The 19,179-nt window shown below is 35.1% G+C and overlaps 1 protein-coding gene across 10 annotated transcripts in view; it reads left to right on the top strand.

The window, feature by feature from the left end:
• Positions 1–19,179, top strand: part of ADGRL3 (adhesion G protein-coupled receptor L3) — a 955,586-nt gene that overhangs the window by 768,064 nt on the left and 168,343 nt on the right. For 7 of the 10 annotated variants that reach the window (XM_044945849.2, XM_044945844.2, XM_044945845.2 and 4 more), the window contains 2 exons: positions 10,150–10,335; positions 13,291–13,329. In XM_044945849.2, coding sequence (XP_044801784.1) covers positions 10,150–10,335; positions 13,291–13,329 — 225 coding nt within the window. The remainder of the gene's footprint in view (positions 1–10,149; positions 10,336–13,290; positions 13,330–19,179) is intronic. The other 3 variants (XM_044945847.2, XM_044945848.2, XM_044945846.2) reach the window with 1 other exon arrangement.

Genomic DNA, 19,179 nt, shown 5'->3' with positions numbered 1-19,179 from the left:
ATTGGAGTGGGTTGCCATTGCCTTCTCCAATGCATGAAAGTGAAAAGTGAAAGTGAAGTCACTCAGTCGTGTCCGATTCTTCCAGACCCCATGGACTGCAGCCTACCAGGCTCCTCCGCCCATGGGATTTTCCAGGCAAGAGTACTGGAGTGGGTTGCCATTGCCTTCTCCAAGCCTCCCCACTAGCCAAACCCAAACAAAAGCCAAAGGGAGAGATGTTGTCTTAAACATATCATGTAAGTCCATTTCTTAAGACAGAGAAAAGGATGGAGGAGGATGGAAAGTGGTCTTCCCTGACTTAAGAAATGGAAAGTATCCAGCAGAGTTCAGTTTTTCTTTACTTCTCTCACCCCTCCTCCCTTTCCCATCCTTCTCTTCCTCTCTTCACTGCCTCTCTCTTCCCTCCTTCCTTTCTCTTGCTCCATCCTCTTTCCTCTGCTCTGACCTCCCCATTTTTCTTATGTTTTATGCCATGTTGAAAAACTTAAAGTAAAATAGGTATCTGATCTATTCCTCCCCTCCTCCACTCACTGTGGTTCTGAGAATTTTTAAAGTAGAGGAACACTGTTTACCCCCAATAACAGTATAGATGGGGAAAAATAAAGAGGGAGTGATTCTCTCATTTGAACAGTATATTCAGTTTCCCCTACCCAAGTTTGTGGGTACCACTATAGGCTGCAAATATGAATAAATAAATGGATCACGATGCTTACTTTAGTTGGAAAAAGCAAACATTATCATTTTTCTTAAGAAATGAGTTGTGTTTTTTCCTCCTGCAGTCAGGCAAAGAGGGGAGAACCAAGCACAGAATTTTGATTGTTTTGTGATTCACAAATGAAGTCAGGCCACTTACATACGGGTGAAATGATAGATTGAATTTTGAGTGGTATTATAGAGTAGATTACATTTCACTAGAGAAAATGTAAGCCTTTAAAGTCAGAAGAAGTTTGTTAAACGCTGGCCATAATACTTTCATAGTCATGAGATTTAATAAAAAGCCAAATTTGTGTAGAAAGGAAAAGCAAAATACAAAAAGGAAAATTTACCTCAGCAGCAACGGGGAAGTGTAGGGGCAGAGAAAGAAGGAGAAACTGGTAAGTGAGTGGACAGATCAATGGGCAGCTGGACAGAAAGGTAGATACAATGATAAATAGATGATTGGATAAAAAGATTAGATAGTGAAGCTGAGTACATACGTCTTCAAATTAATGTTTTAAAAACATTTTCCTGTTTATGGAAGCCAACAAATTAGTTTAGAGCTCTGCCTTCTCAGATACATGTGATGAAATATCTGATTTTCTTACCTTTCTCAAAGACTGTTCACTGAAACCATAATCTCTGGCTTTAGTTTGACCTGTAGTTTGGACTCAAGTGTTCAAAAAGGAATTTATATTCTCTATTTTTGCATATCTGTAAAGAATTCATTGTACTTTGTAATCCCTCATATCTTTTTTTTCAATTGAAAACTGTGAAATTATAAATGTGAAGACCCTCCATATTTATAACATTTCCACGTAAAGTGAGATCTGTTTCCTACTTCATTAACTGGTCCAAGTATTATATGCAAAAGAAACACCTGAATTGTTACCTGGAAATAGTCTTTCTGTTTCTAGCAAACTAAAGTATCTTTTCTTTTGTCTGCACACAAGTTACTGACAGATTTTGAAATAATGTAAGGTTCTTCCTGCATTTTCTAAAGAAGGATGTGTAGATCTAGAAATGGTGTTGCTGTTTTATATTATGTGTGTGCTAAGTTGCTTCAGTCGTGTCCAATTCTGTGCAACCCTATGGACTGTAGCCCTACAGGCTCCTGTCCATGGCGATTCTCCAGGCAAGAATACTCGAGTGTGTTGCCAGGCCCTTCTCCAGGGGATCTTCCCGACCCAGGGATTGAACTCACATCTCTTATGTCTTCTGCATTTGTGAGTTCTTTACCACTAGCACAACCTGGGAAGCCCCAGGTTCAGGTTACAGTACAGAATAAACCAACTGTTTGTTCTGGAACTGTGGCTGAATCTTGTACCCAGATCTTAATTTCACCATTCTTTTTGCACCCATAGATCTACTATGGAATAAAAGTAAATTGCTTATTAATTTCATCAGAGATTTGTGGCATTTCCACATCTTCAAGCTTAATTAGCCTACATTCAGTTGTAAGGTAGAGGCATTCTATTGTCTCTAAACCCACTTGACTCAGATTCACAGAAAAATAGGTAGATCTTTCAAAGAAATGGTAGCTTTGTACTTAAACACTGTAACTCCTCCATGAATTGTTTTGCCACCTAATTAATGTTTGATGTATAAAATCCCATGAAATGTCAAAGCTTATTTCAAATAAAATGTTTTCTTCTTGTGTCAAAATTTGAAATGCAAATAGTATCCATCTCTGTCATAATTACTATCCTTAACTACAGCAGCAGGTTTCCCCTCCCTTATTCAAGCCTTAGGTATAATCCCACCATTTCAATACAGGCATTAATTTACTAATCCTCACAAAACTTATAAGATTTCTCAGTATGCATGTACTTATTTCTGAGGAATAATTTTAGCAGAATTTATTAAAAGAATTGTTAGAGATAGACATTGTAATGATGTCTTTAAGCTAGAATAAGCGAAGTAACTATTTCAGTCTTGCTTCTTTGCACAGAAGACTTGAGGCCGATGTAAGATATGTGTATATTTTTGTATGGAAATAAGATAATAATAACTGTGGTGAGTGAAATAAATAGGACAATCAGAAAAAAGAGTAGCTTCTGGATGCCACTGGAAAGACTATGATTCATGCAGGCCTGGTCTGGATAGGCAACCTTTGAACTGAGCTTGAACCTTAAAGTCATAGTACCTATCAGTCAGTCAGTTCACTCAGTTGTGTCCAACCCTTTGCAACCCCATGGACTGCAGCACACCAGGCCTCTCTGTCCATCACCAACTCCCAGAGTTTACTCAAACTCATGCCCATTGAGTCAGTGATGCCATCCAGCCATTTCATGCTCTGTCCTCCCCTTTTCCTCCCACCTTCAATCTTTGCCAGCATCAAGGTTTTTTCCAATGAGTGAGTTCTATGCATCAGGTGGCCAAAGTATTGGAGTTTCAGCTTCAAATTTAGTCCTTCTGATGAACATTCAGGACTGATTTCCTTTAGGATGAACTGGTTGGATCTCCTTGCAGTCCAAGGGACTCTCAAGAGTCTTCTCCAACACCACAGTTCAAAAGCATCAATTCTTTGGCACTCACCTTTCCTTATAGTCCAACTCTGACATCCATAAATGCCATAGCATTGACTGGATGGACCTTTGTTGGCAAAGTAATGTCTCTGCTTTTTAATATGCTGTCTAGGTTGGTCATAACTTTTCTACCAAAGAGCAAGCATCTTTTAATTTCATAGCTACAGTCACCATCTGCAGTGATTTTGGAGCCTCAAAAAATAAAGTTTGCCACTGTTTCCACTGTTTCTCCAGCCATTTGCCTTGAAATCATGGGAATGGATGCCATGATCTTTGTTTTCGGAATGTTGAGCTTTAAGCCAACTTGTTCACTCTCCTCTTTCACTTTCATCAAGATGCTTTTTAGTTCCTCTTCACTTTCTGCCATAAAGGTGGTGTCATCTGCATATCTGAGGTTATTGATATTTCTCCTGGCAATCTTGATTCCAGCTTGTGCTTCTTCCAGCCCAGCGTTTCTCATGATGTCCTCTGCATACAAGTTAAATAATCAGGGTGACAATATACAACCTCAAAATACTCCTTTCCTAATTTGGAACCAGTCTGTTGTTCCGTCTTTAGTTCTAACTGTTGCTTCCTGACCTGCATACAGATTTCTCAAGAAGCAGGTCAGGTGGTCTGGTATTCCCATCTCTTTCAGAATTTTCCACAGTTTACTGTGATCCACACACTCAAAGGCTTTGGCATAGTCAATAAAGCAGAAATATATGTTTCTCAGGAACTCTCTTGCTTTTTTGATGATCCAACAGATTTGGCAATTTGATCTCTGGTTCCTCTGCCTTTTCTAAAACCAGCTTGAACATCTGGAAGTTCATGGTTCATGTACTGTTGAAGCCTGGCTTGGAGAAGTTTGAGCATTACTTTACCAGTGTGTGAGATGAGTGCAATTGTGCATTAGTTTGAGCATTCTTTGGCATCACCTTTCTTAGGCATTGGAATGAAAAGTGACCTTTTCCAGTCCTATGGCCACTGCTGAGTTTTCCAAAGTTGCTGGCATATTGAGTGCAGCACTTCACAGAATCATCTTTTAGGATTTGAAATAGCTCAACTGGGATTCCATCACTTCCACTAGCTTTGTTCATAGTGATGCTTCCTAAGGCCCACTTGACTTCACATTCCGGGATATCTGGCTCTAGGTGAGTGGTCACATTATCGTGATTATCTGGGTCATGAAGATCTTTTTTGTACAGTTCTTCTGTGTATCCTTGCCACCTCTTCTTAGTATCTTCTGCTTCTGTTAGGTCCATACCATTTCTGTCCTTTATTGAGCCCATCTTTGCATTGTTACCTTGGTATCTCTAATTTTCTTGAAGAGATCTCTAGTCTTTCCCATTCTGTTGTTTTCCTTTATTTCTTTGCACTGATCACTGAGGAAGGCTTTCTTATCTCTCCTTGCTATTCTTTGGAACTCTACATTCAAATGGGCATATCCTTCCTTTTCTCCTTTGTTTTTCACTTTTCTTCTTACAACTATTTGTAAGGCCTCCTCAGACAGCCATTTTGCTTTTTTGCATTTCTTTTTCTTGGGGATGGCCTTGCTCCCTGTCTACTGTACAATGTCCCAAATTTCCATCCATAGTTCATCAGGCACTCTATCAGATCTAGTCCCTTAAATCTATTTCTCCTTTCCACTGTATAATCATTAAGGATTTGATTTAGGTCTTACCTGAATGGTCTAGTGGTTTTCCCTACTTTCTTCAACTGAAGTCTGAATTTGGCAAGAAGGAGTTCATGCTCTGAACCACAGTCAGCTCTTGGTCTTGTTTTTGCTGACTGTATAGAGCTTCTCCATCTTTGGTTGCATCTTTGGGTGCAATCTATGGGAGAATCCAATTGATGGCACCACTGCCATTAACAAGAAGCCTGGAAATGACTCTTGGTGCCTCTCTCTCATTTCACTCATACATCCAATCAGAGTGTAAGCCTGTCTGTACTTGTAAATCTCTACCAAATCAGGCCACTCTTCATTCTCCCTGCTGCTCCAACCCTAATCCACAACAGCTTTTTCTACTGTGTTAGTTTCATAGTAGGTCCCCTTTCACTCACTCCTGAACCCTCTAATCCATTCCACTGAGTTCCGTTTCAAATATAAGCCTGAGTAGACCACTCCTATTTAGATTCTTTAATACCTTCAGATTGCTCTTAGCACAATTTCCCAAAATCATCATCACGCCTTCCAAGTGGTACTACTGCTCTGCTCCTGCTCGTCTCTCCAGCTGCCTGAACCCCACTCACAAGTACCCTTCGTGCAGCACCCTTAAGTCTCCCTGCACCTCTTTCCTAAAAGCTTCTCTCTCTGCCTAGAAGCCCCTACCCTCATCCCAACCTAATTTTCTCTTTTCTATTTCTCTTCAGATTAAACATTCTTTCTCAGAGAAGTATTTCGTAAATTATTCCCTAACTTTAAACACCAGGCTAAACTGCCTTTAGGGCTTCTCTGGTGGTCCAGTGGTTAAGAATCCACCTTGCAATGCAAGAGACACCTGTTCAATTCCTGGTCTGAGAAGGTCCCACCTGTGTCAGGGCAGTTGAGCCCATGTGCCACAACTAGCGAGCCTGCACTCTGGATCCTGTGAGCTACAACTAGTAAACCCGTGCATCACAACTACTGAAGCCTGAACACCCTAGATCCTGTGCTCCACAAGAGAGGTCACCACAAGGAGAAGCCTGTACATGGCATCCAGAGAAAGTCTGGAAGCAGCAACAAAAACCCAGCGCAGCCAAAAATAAATATTAAAAAAAAAAAAAGTTGTCTTTAAGTTTGATCCATTGCACTGGGATTCTGGATTGAATTCAAAAAAATTAAAATTAAATAATTGTGCAGTTAATTTATTAATAGCTCTTTCCAGCTCCTATTATGGGAAACCACTTTATTTACCATTTTATCCCCAGACATTAGTATAGTGTTATTCATAGAAATTCAAATTGTGGTTAAATAACAAATGAACATATAAAATGATAGAACAGTTTTTGAAATTAGAAATGTTTTATTCTTTAAAACTGTATGTGTATATATATATATATATATATATATATATATATATATGTGTGTGTGTGTGTGTGTTGGTAGCAGATTGAATTCTGAAGGTATAAAATATGTTTTTTTGATTTCTTTCCCACTTTTAGTACCCTGTCTTCCCAAAGCATGGTTATTCTAGACATCACTTACTTATATAGCATCCTCTTGGCTCCCTCCACAGTCCCCATCAGAATTTTATCTTACTGGGTCACCCTCAACTTGTCTGTTAACTTTCAACTTATTTGATATTTTCTGTTGCTTTCTTACATAGTTTCCATGTCTTTATTACCCCTGTAATATATTCCCATAAAACCTCACAGACATTATCTTATAATTGCATTTTTGAATTAATACCATCTGCTTTTATGTACCCCGCATACCAAACAGTAGAATGTGAGGTTCCTGAATGTGAGCAAAACTACATATAACATTTGACTTTATTTCTTTAGGAAATAAGTGTCCAAATGATTGTTTAATGAATGAAATAATTTTTTAATTTTTTTAATATTACTACTACAGTTTCTTCAATTTTAAGAGGAAAAGGGGATCATAATAAATAACTAGTTATATCCATTTTTATTTTACTTTAAATATGGTTTTACATTTTTATTTTAAACTTTTTTTATAATTTATCTGTACTTTAGTTTTTTTTTTTTTTTTTTTCTGTTGCAGCTTTCTTGTTGGTGAACCTTGAGTTCCAGACTTCTTTAGTGGAATTAATTCAATTTATTCTTCATAAATAAATACTTCTTGAATGCTAAAACATAATAACTATTTTTAAGATAAATTACTGATGATTTTTGTATTTGACTCACTATTTACAACAACACACTATCTGTCATTGACACATACATTGGCAACATCACTATCTTTTATGTTGAAAACAGTTATATTTTGACTTGTCATCTATATTTTCAGCTTTTTCATTACTGTATTTTTAAAAAAATTTAAATATTTATATTAGGGAATTATATAGGCCTTCTTTTTTAGCTTATCATGTCCTACCCCAATACTATAATACTTAATGTTGAAAACATTTGTACAACTACCCAGAACCAAAAAAATAAATTGAATTACAATATGAAAATACCTATTATTTTTTTCTGTTTGTTAAGTAATTTTTCTTTTTATAATGTTTCCTGATAGCTGTAATGAAAGTCAGTACTTGAATCTTTAGTTTTGAAGATAATGTGTTAAAGCCTATTATTTATTCTAGTAGATCCCAGCCTTTTTCCAAAAGGACTCATTTAACTGAATCACAAGACTCCAGAGGTCCATATGTCTTGACATTTTCTCATAGAAAAAATACTATGTGGTAATAAAGACATAGAAGCAAACAATACAATAATAATGATAATAGTAACAATGGTAATAAAACAATTACACAAGAGCACAGTGCTTACCAAAGTAAAACAATAGTAATTTCACAAATATGTTCATTTTTATGAGAACAGCATAGATGGAACACAACAGGAAATGCAAGACTCTGTGCATGGTGCACCGATTTAAAGAATATTCCTTTGGAATATTATAGGAACTCCAGCTATCTGGATACTCATGTGCACAGGGGTTTTGTAACATTGCTAAGCAATTGTATCAGTTGTTCAGACTTAATTGATGGAATGATGAATCTGAACACTTTGTGCATACTAGCATTTTACCAATTTAATTAATGAATACTGAATTTTATAAATCATTAAGTGAGTTAATAGATTACCAGTAAATAGCTCTAAATTGTATATAATGATTAAATATATGGATTATAATCACATTTATGTCACTTTGTGACTGCTTCCAAGTACTTTCACGATCCATCCGTGGGTCGTGAATGCTACTTTGATCTACATTGACTCTGTTACACATTTATCCTTGAACCTTATAATGTATTCCATTTGGTGTTACAAGTATCTTAGTTTTTCAGGCCCTGATATTTTACAAATTCAATAAACTTAGTGCAGGTGTTTTTCTCTCTTTTCATTTTAAAAGTTTTTAAAAAGTACCAATTAACCATATAATACTTTAACATATTCTTCTTACAATATACATTCTTGTAAAATTTAAGCATTGAACAAAATGATTCTTCTTTTGATTTCCATCTTTCAATTTTGTCCTGTGTGTTTAAACATACACATATATATATAAACACATAAAATATCTACATATAATATTTATTTTTCATAGCATGTTTATATGCTACCCAAGTAGCATTCATATTTCACAAATACCATGCCTATATATATTAGTATATATTTATAATTTTTATATTTGCATTTAAGTAAATATTACATGTTGAAGATTTATATTAACTATTGTTCTCTTTATTACAAAGCTGTTTATAGTATTCCATAATTTTTATATATATGTCCAGTTTTATACAGACATAACCCATTTTGTTTTCTATTATAAGCAAGCTGGAATGAATATCATTGAACATTTCCCTTTCGTAACAGTGGGATTATTTTTTTACGGCTGATAGTGATAAGAAAAATCTCTGTCCTATACAGTCTTCAGATTTCAGAGTTTAATAGACACTATAATTTACATAGGAAGTATACAAATATACACATCAAGTAGTAGTTTATGATTGTCATATGCATTTATACAAATCTTTGTGAACACTTGGTTACTAAGCTGTTTTTGCGTATTTGAATTAGGATTTTCTATAAACTTAAGAATGTGATTGTTAACAATTTAGGTATTCCAATTGCTCCAATTTATTCATTTATTTCTTTAACATTTAGTCCTGCTACAAATATATTAAGTATCCCTGCATAAACAGTGGTAACCACTTTGAGTTTTTTTATTGTACCCCTTACAGCTTTCTGAATATCAATTAGGAAGATAGCCTTACAAAGAGAGGCCCTTTCTGTTTGTGATCCTAAATTCTATATATGACTGTTAAAAACAGAAAAAGAGAAGAAAAGAAAATGTTCTAAATAATGACACTTTTGTATAAGTAATAGTAGGGCAGGCTAAAATTAGGAAAGATATATGCCAAACCATTAACAATCTCTAGAAAGTGGGAATGTATAGAGTCAAAAGAAGAGACACTCATTATTTTTGCATTGCATACCTATATCTATATTGCATAAATGTGTTATAATTGTACTTTAGTTTAATTTTTAAAAAGATAAAGGACATGATAACTTGGAAAATTACACTTATTTACCTTTTTTAAAAAAGTTTTACAAGCCTTCCTTACAAATTAATATATAGTCCTATCTTCTTATTACCCAGAGCTGTCAAATTTGTTCAAGTGATCATAGCATATAAGTTTTATCTCTATTAACATCTTTGGATTGTTGACAATTTGAACAATTCTTATAGAATATATTTAAAAAATCAGAATGTAGTTTTAGAGAAGAAAAGTGCTAGAAACTAAGCAATAGTTTGCTACCAAGTACATGGGGGTGAAATCTTTTACTTAGTAAGAAGATGAAGACCATTTTAAAAAGCAGAGTTTTTATTTGGAATTACATTTTCACAGAGCTTAGCAGACAGTGAGTATTCGTTGTGAACTAAGTGTTAAACTAGACATAATTGAAAATTTGTATTGTTCTCTGAGAACACAGTTGTCCACAACACAAACTCATCAATGTTCAATTTAGAAATGCATAGAGAAAAATCATTGGGCAAACCTTAGACTTATCCCCTCAGATGGGTAAAGTGAGAATCATTTCTAGAAGTTAGAGTCCTCAAGAGGAGCTTCCTAAAGGCATGACTTTCAAGTTAGTTATTAAAGAAAATAATGGATTAGCAGGAAAACTCAGGGAATGTGTACCAAATAAAGAGGGAGTTTAATAACTTACTTACCTCAATGATTGTAACATATGCAAAAACAATTATCCAAAGAAGCCAATAAAATTACTTAAGATCTCTTTCCTTTTTGTTCTGTTTTCAAAATTGTAGTTGAAATCTGGAGAGACAGCCGCCAACATTGCTAGAGAACTGGCTGAACAGACAAGAAATCATTTGAATGCTGGCGATATCACTTATTCTGTCCGGGCCATGGATCAGTTGGTAGGCCTCCTAGATGTACAGCTCCGGAACTTGACTCCAGGTGGAAAAGATAGTGCTGCACGAAGTTTGAACAAGGTAAGGACCTTAGTTACATGCATCTTTAAAGTTGTAGTGAAATCAGTGAGAATTCCCTGATTAATTTCTCTCTTCATAAAATCAGATCATTCTAAAGAAAACTGCTAGCTATATTCAATTCACTTCACTGTCTCATTATAATAATGCCCTTATTTGACTTTCAATCTAAGGAACAATAAATGATAATCTCTTTGCATATATTTTGAATAATAATTCATTTTCTGTAGAATTATGTTCTGGATGCTAAATTCTGACATGGTTAATATAGATAAATGCCACTTCTTTTGTTTCTTTTTTTTTTTCTCCCTTTCAAGCCTTTATTAATATGATTAATAGTAAAATAAATATCTAATCAATAAAGAGAAATTTAGAAAATAACAGTGAGAAAAGATATAAATAATACATTATAGATTAAAAAAATAATTTAACCTAATTCATATTACATTTAAAAGCTCATTGGACAAAGTATTTGTTTTAATTTTCCTTTTGATTTTTAAGTAACTTATTTTGCATCACTACCATTATAACTTAATAGGTTTTAATGTGTTTCAGCAACTTTGAATTGTAAGTAATAAAAATGTTTTTAAATTTTAAGGAATTTTATGTGTTTTAATTTATAGCTATAAATCTACAATATATGTTTATATACATTATATACACATATGTAAACATTTTGTATATAACTTATATAGATATAAGCATTGTATTTATTTAAATGTATAAAATATGGTTTATATATATTTATAGGGAGTATCATTTATGTAACAAAATTTCACATTGTGAAAAGATAATAGAATTGCTGCCATTAGATAACATATATTCTCTTAATGGCATTTTTGTAATAAAGATGATCAGTTATTGAAACTGCATTTTAAGGCCTTAAATATCAGGGATAATCTTAATATCAGGGATACTTCAAACAGATAGAATTTGGCAGCAACAGACTAATATCCTGTATGGAATTCACTGAATGAATATTCCCCTTTAGAATGAAAAAATAACTTTACAGAGTGGTCTTTGTTGTGTTTATTTCTTTTCTGTCTTATTTGACTGAGAGTCTCATGAGATGGAAGACATTTTTTAAATGATGATTGTTTGACATTAAAGAAAAAAAAAGCTAGATATTTTATCTAGCAGTTTTTCTGCAACTTCATCCTCAGAAAATAGATTCAGTTTTATCAGTTAGATAGAATTTATTACTAAGGTATTTTTTTTGGTTATTTTCATGCTGAGTGAAAAGGAATTATTTTTGCCACTCACATCCATGATAGAATCTCAGCCCAGCCCCTGACAGAATATAATCCACAGCTGTCTATGTAATCTGGGCATGCTGTGATTTTACCAAGGCTTACTGGATGCTGTTAATGAATATCGCTGCCAGCTATTGTTATTATAATGTACTAGAAGTAGTAATTTCTATTAATGCTACATATCCATAACACAACTTGTTATAGAATATTTTGTATTTTTATTTATAAATGATGTTGATGTCTGGCAATATCAGGTAAAGCTGGCAATTAATGTCACATTCTAACAGGCTACAGCTAATCAGCTTGCCTAGTGTGAATATCAAATAACTACATAATGGGCAAATTTCCATTTGTGAAGCTTTTTAATGCTCTCTTTTGTTTCTTATTTAGCTCTTTTCAGTTGTTTATATAATGTGGTTTGTCATATGTTAATTTGCATGATGGGGTAAAGAGATGGGATGGCAAAGGTTATTCACATGCTTCCTGGCTTGCTACTATTTCCTGTGGTTCTCACTGTTCCCTGAAGCAGTTATAACCCAACAGATTTGCAAAGTCAACTCAGTACAAATCAATTGTGCTCCACATTGAAATTCTGGAGAGTTTAGAGACCTTTTAAACCAAGATGCTAGTCAGCAATCCAATGACAACACTGGCAATTTACTTGTACTCATTACTCACTTAATTCTTTAGAGGAGTAACTACTCTATGCTCATTGAAGAATGTATGAATTAAAGTTGGGAGAGTATTAGCCACACAAAAGGTATCAGAGTAACTGCTTCTTAAAATGGGTAATTTTCTCCTTCAACAATCAAGGCTACTGAAGGAAAAAAAAATACTAGAAAAGGAGGAAAACTACAATCTAATTTATAAAATTTGCAGTCATTTATTTAAACCGAACAAATAAATGTATTAATTATTCATTTTATCATCAGGAAAAAAAAATATTTGGTACTGAATATGAGTTGCTGTTAATCTTTTTCCCAGAAAAACATCATTCTATATGCAAACAAATAAACACAGTCTTGTTATTCCACAAAAGTTTCTAAAATATGTAAAATCTTTTGGTCAAAACCATTAAAAGATTTTCTTCAAGAAATAAAAACAGAGATAAATCAGAAGATTAATCACATTCTTTTAATCAGAAGTTACTTATCTCTTGGTATTTGTCCCTTAGAATCAACAAGTCAAATGAGTATGCATTTCTGTTTTCTCAATAAATGGAACTTTTTGTATGTATGAACAAATGGTTTGTGGTACATGTTAACTACCTAAATTATCTTTAAACCACAAACAATTTACTATCTTTAAAAAATGGGTTTCAAATTCTTGACATAATTTAATTACGTAACACATCTTCGTCTGTGGCCCACAAGTTAATAACTAACCTCATACGAAATGAATCATGTCAAAAAAATAAAGCATATTGATTTTTACTAATTCCTACTAAATTTATTCTGAGATTTCTTTCCATCATTAACAGCTTTATACCATCCAGTTATCACTTGGGTTCTGGAAAGGTATTGGTTACTATTTTTCAAGCCAATGCTGACATTTTGCTGCTGCTTAGCTGTCATTCTCTTCTAGGAAGTAGTGCACAACAAAATAAGGTGTTTGTGTAGATGTGTTCTTTTATTTTTCTTGTTTTCTTCTGTCACTAACTTGTTTTTTCTATTCTGTGTTTAATCTGCTGTCTTAATGGATTCAGCTTCAGAAAAGAGAGCGCTCTTGCAGAGCCTATGTCCAGGTACTTTCTGCGTTTTTATAAATGTGTTAAGTTGTTGAATTGTCACTGTTGGCAATAGCATGTATGGGAATCTGACAGAAAGATGATAATGTATTGAACTTAAAGAATTTCAGGGAGGGCATAGAGGGTGGGAATGGAAAGCTATATGAAAGAGCATGTGCTAAAAAGAAATTTGAAAAGTGACAGTGCTCTATCATACAAGAGGATCACAGACTAGCTAAGAGGTGCAACTTTGGTGTGAGAATTATGATCATCATTGAAAGGTGAGTTGGATGTAATATATAAATCTCCAATTTCTTCAGAGGGGGCTATGAAAACATTTCATTCATAAATTGATCTGGTTAATATTTGAGTAACAAGTCATCCAGAAATGACACTCAATCAAATAAGATAACAATTCCAGGATACTTGGAATGTTACACTTCTGTACCAAATTGATCAAGACATGCTGTAATGATCTTATTCTTCCACTCATTATAAGCACATGAATCCCAATGTGAATGTTTCAGTTAACATGTTGTAATTTTTTTCTAAGCAAGATTAAAAAAAAAAAAAAGTTTCTATGTTTATGAGTTCTTGTGGAAAGGAATCCCTGAAGCAAGCTTCATAGTTATTTTTAGAAGGAAAAGAAGGGTGGGGATGTCAGAAGATAGGAGAGAGAAGAAAGGAGAGAGGTGAAGGAAAGAACAAAGGAAGGGAGGCAAGGTCAAACGACAAAATAATTAAGTAATGACTTCACTCTGCTTTATTCAAGGTAAATCAGTCCATGGGTTGCCAGAGTCAGTGCCTCACGGTCAGTAGCACACTCTTCCTGAGGGATATTGGGCAAGAGTTAGTTTTATGGAGACAACTCGAAACAGGGATTGCAAAGGAAGTTGGGGATTTCCTTATAAGGCTGGCAGATCCAGTTTTCTAGGGTAAAGTGAGCTGGGTTAGAGGATTGTGACTGGCTCCTTAGCAATCATTTCCCATAAATGCAGGTTTAGATTTGTGATATGGGCCAGGCTACTGAGGCAGCTTCCATTCTGTGGGTTCCAATATACAAATTAACTTTATCAGAAGGAAGAAAAATATGAAACTGTAGCTGTAAATTTTATTCCCTATGTGGATATATCAGCATTTTTAAAGGGAAAGGTCAACTACATTTGTAAAGAAGAATGTCCTCAAGACCCGAGTTACTAGTTCTCAGATTGGTAGTCCAGAAATTAAACTGTATCTGTTTATTCACAATAAGGGCATTGTGTGAGACAGTCGTTTAAAAGGGGGAAAAAATCTGCATAACAGAGGTTAAGAAGAAAACCTTTTAATTTGTATTTTTTCTTATAAAATAATGAACCGTTGTATATAAGAAACTGTTCAGGTTTTTCCAATATTTTGGAAAAGAAATTACTTTGGGAGGTTTATGTATATATACTGCTTAGAGTGTGCAATAGATAGAAAAATTGAAGTACTCTTCAGAATTGAAAGCTGAGGATCATTTTTGAGCAGTATTAGGATTGTTTTTGATTGCAATCTATGTTACCCTTTTAACGGGGCCTTGGAAATAATTAGAATTAGCCTTTCAGTATTTAAATCTATGAAATGCATGGTCATTCAAACAAGAATCTCTGATGGAAAATTAATAGCACAGTTTATTCAATGGCTGATTTCCCATTGTTATAATTGACTGGCTATGAATAAATGTTTCAGCTATTGACTAAACATCTGATAAGACCAAATACAAACAGAGTATTGGTGAAGTGGAAATGCTCTGCTTGCTAATACATGACATTATTTCTATTCCTTTTGTATAGATCATTATTCTGTGAAATTCTAGACTGAATAATACCTAAATCTTTAGTCTATTTGGCTTTTAAAAACATGTTTCCTATTATTTCTATGTTCAGAGCACATTCTAAGCTACCTGTGAAATAGGAATGAAGTATACCAGAAAGGTTTTTTGCACTAAATTTGAAAAAAAATATTTATTACAAGATACTTAATTTTTTTTTTTTCCTTTCCATGGGCACAAGCAGTGATTCTTCTAGATATGATTTTGACCATCTAAATACATTTAGCATTTAATTATTTAGAAGTACAGTGTCTATTTTATGAATTATCTAGATCCATTCATTACTTCTTGCGTCCCACTTTTTATTTCACACACACACATAATAACAGTGAAATCTGAACTGTCAATAGTCAGCTATGATAACTGATCTATAAGTAAGCAATTAAAAGTCAGTTGGTTTGATTTTTTAAAATTATAGATGAATCTCCTAAAACTTATTATGCTTTTATATCAAGAATTTTAATGAAAATAAAAAATACTGGGTCCAGTATAGTTTATGTTTCCTTATCCAGTTGTAATTTTAGATTACCCTAAAAGTTTTGTTGACTATTAAAATATAGGTATTCACATATGTCAAATTAAAATATCATTACCATATCCCAGACACAATGCATATCTTCATTTAGAGGAGGGGTTTAAGTTTTATGCCAGAGAAGACAAGTAAGGCTTGTGTTCCATATGCATATTAAGTAGTTACCATATGTATTATTACCAGGAGGGGCCATAGAGGTGAAGATGAGTGAATTGAAAGCTGGAGAGATCCAATGACTGGAACTAGGCCACACAGCTGACATGATGGCACTAATGCTTCTATCCTGGTGCATCCAGTGCTTCTTCAACACCATGCTTAAGAATAACAGTGATGTAATATGAAGAATAAATCATTTATTAGGCACTGTGACCATCACTGTGAAAAGCATTTTCATATTTTATTTCATATTCTTTTGCAGGAACTATTAAAATTTACTGACATTCATTTTTTTCCCATTTTAAATGCTTTAAAAGCAGGACATTTTCCTGGTTAAGAAATATGTTTTGATTTTTGCCAGAAGTTTCCTTTGTCCTACAAATCCCATAGGTGGCATGGACTCCCTGGAGACTCACAGTCAATCTTGCTTGATGGTAATGGAGTCTGCCTGCCAGTGTAGGAGATGTGGCTGATGGGGGTTCAATACCTGGGTCATAAAGATCCCCTGGAGGAGAAAATGGCAACCTACTCCAGTATTCTTGCTTGGAAAATCCCATGGAGAGAGGAGCCGGCGAGGCTACAGTCCGTGGGGTTGCAAAGAGCTGGACACAACTGAGTGACTGAGCACACATGCATCGTTATGGATGTGAATCTTTTGAGTCAATCTTTGAGTCAAATTCTAATTATTTGCATACTTAGGCCAAGAATTGATTTAACAATTAGTAAATAACTGCAAATTTTTTTTTAAAGACACACACCTGGTTTCTTCTCTTCTTCCCATCCTTGCTTCCATTTTTCATTTTTTTTAAAAGGCAGATAGTCTATGTTTTAAGTCTTACAAAGTATTTGAAATAAGCTCTCTTTTTTTTAGATTTTCCTTATTTTATTTTATTTTATTTGGACTTAAAATTTACTTATTTATTTATTTAGTTTGTTTCACCTTCATTATCCACTAGAAATCTGTATCCTAGGTATCATCACTGTAAAAGCAACCTCAGCTTCAACTGTAAAAAAAAAATAATAATAATAAACTCACACAGTAGTTAACAAAAACATTTAAGAATTACTAGTTGAGCACATGTGCACAATAATCCTCTCAGTACTGGGAATACAGCAGTGCCCACAACAGGTCAAAATCCCTGTTCACTCTCCTAGGGTGAACTATCTAGTAGCAGAATATAAACAGTAAATATATGGTATGTGAGACAATAATAAATGTTATGGAGAAAAACAGAGCAAGAAATGCATCACTGAGGTGAGGTGACATTTGAGAAAAACTCTGAAGGGGTGAACTGTGAGAATATGTAGGAAAAAGCATTCTAGCAAAGAAAACAGAAAGTTTCTGAGGTAGAAATAAGCCCGTGTTGTCTAGGAAGCCAATGCAACTGGAATGAAGTGAAAGAGAAAAGGATGACAGGACGTCAAGGGCCCAGATCTGACAGACCTTTGTAAGGACTTCAGCTTTTATTCATAGAGAGAAAACCACTCCAGGGTTCTGAGCAGAGGGATGACATGGTCTGATACGTTTTAAAATTAGAAAATAGGTGATAACAGGAAAAGTAAGGACTGAAACAGGGTAACCATTTGGGCAATAACAACTACTTAAAACAGGATATGAGTATGGGATGCTCAAATAATTTTTCTGGTTCAAGATTTTTTTTTCAAAGTGGAACAAATAGGATTTACTGTGTGGATCACAATAAACTGTGGAAAATTCTGAGAGAGATGGGAATACCAGACCACCGGACCTGCCTCTTGAGAAACCTGTATGCAGGTCAGGAAGCAACAGTTAGAACTGGACATGGAACAATGGACTGGTTCCAAATAGGAAAAGGAGTATGCCAAGGCTGTATATTGTCACCCTGTTTATTTAACTTATATGCAGAGTATGTCATGAGAAACTCTGGGCTAGATGAAGCACGAGCTGGAATCAAGATTGCCAGGAGAAATATCAATAACCTCAGATATGCATATGACACCACCCTTATGGCAGAATGTGAAGAAGAACTAAAGAGCCTCTTGATGAATGTGAAAGAGGAGAGTGAAAAAGTTGGCTTAAAGCTCAACATTCAGAAAACTAAGATCATGGCATCCGGTCCCATCACTTCATGGTAAATAGATAGGGAAACTGTGGAAACAGTGTCAGACTTTATTTTGGGGGGCTCCCAAATCACTGCAGATGGTGACTGCAGCCATGAAATTAAAAGATGCTTACTCCTTGGAAGGAAAGTTATGACCAACCTAGACAGCATATTCAAAAGCAGAGACATTACTTTGTCAACAAAGGCCCATCTGGTCAAGGCTATCGTTTTTCCAGTGGTCATGTATGGATGTGAGAGTTGGACTATAAAGAAAGCTGAGTGCCAAAGAATTGATGCTTTTGAACTGTGGTGTTGGAGAAGACTCTTCAGAGTCCCTTGGACTGCAAGGAGATCCAGGCAGTCCATCCTAAAGGAGATCAGTCCTAGGTGTTCATTGGAAGGACTGGGGTTGAAGCTGAAACTCCAGTACTTTGGCCACCTGATGCGAAGAGCTGGCTCATTGGAAAAGACCCTGATGCTGGGAAAGATTGAGGGCAGGAGGAGAAGGGGAGAACAGAGGATGAGATGGTTGGATGGCATCACCGACTCAATGGACATGGCTTTGGGTAGACTCCGGGAGTTGATGATGGACAGGAAAGCATGATGTGCTGCAGTTCATGGGGTCATAAAGAGTTGGACATGACTGAGCAACTGAACTGAACTAAAGGGATTATGAGGTGAAGTGTCTGGAAAAGAGAGGTGTTGGAGTGACCCACAGTGTTTTGCCTGAGCAACTGGAAGAATGAATTTGCCTGTTACTGAAATGGTCTATCTATGACCAATTTGGGGGGAACATGAAAAGAACTTCACTAAGAAGTATGTTAAGTTTCTTATCAGATATGCAATATTGATGGTAAATTTGCAGTTAGGTATATGAGCTTAAAATTTAGCTGAACGTTCACGCTAGAAGTCATCATTTAGTAATGTTTCAGAAACCAGTCAATCCTAAAGGAAATCAATCCTGAATATTTAGAAGACTGATTCTGAAACTTAAGCTCCAGTACTTCAGCCACTTGAGGCGAAGGGCCAACTCATTAGACAAGACCCTGATTCTGGGAAAGACTGAAGCCAGGAGGAGAAGGGCATGACAGAGGATGGGATGGTTTGATGGCCTCTCTGATTCAGTGAACATGAGTTTAAGCAAGCTCCAGGAGATAGTGAAGGGCAGGGAAGCCTGGCATGCTGCAGTCCTTGGGAAGGCAAAGAGTCGGACATGACTGAGTGATGGGAAAACAACAAAAACAAAAACA

The sequence above is a fragment of the Bubalus bubalis genome, chromosome 7 (assembly GCF_019923935.1).
Source record: "Bubalus bubalis isolate 160015118507 breed Murrah chromosome 7, NDDB_SH_1, whole genome shotgun sequence".
Classification (NCBI taxonomy): domain Eukaryota; kingdom Metazoa; phylum Chordata; class Mammalia; order Artiodactyla; family Bovidae; genus Bubalus; species Bubalus bubalis.
This window is presented reverse-complemented; position numbering and strand designations above follow the sequence as displayed.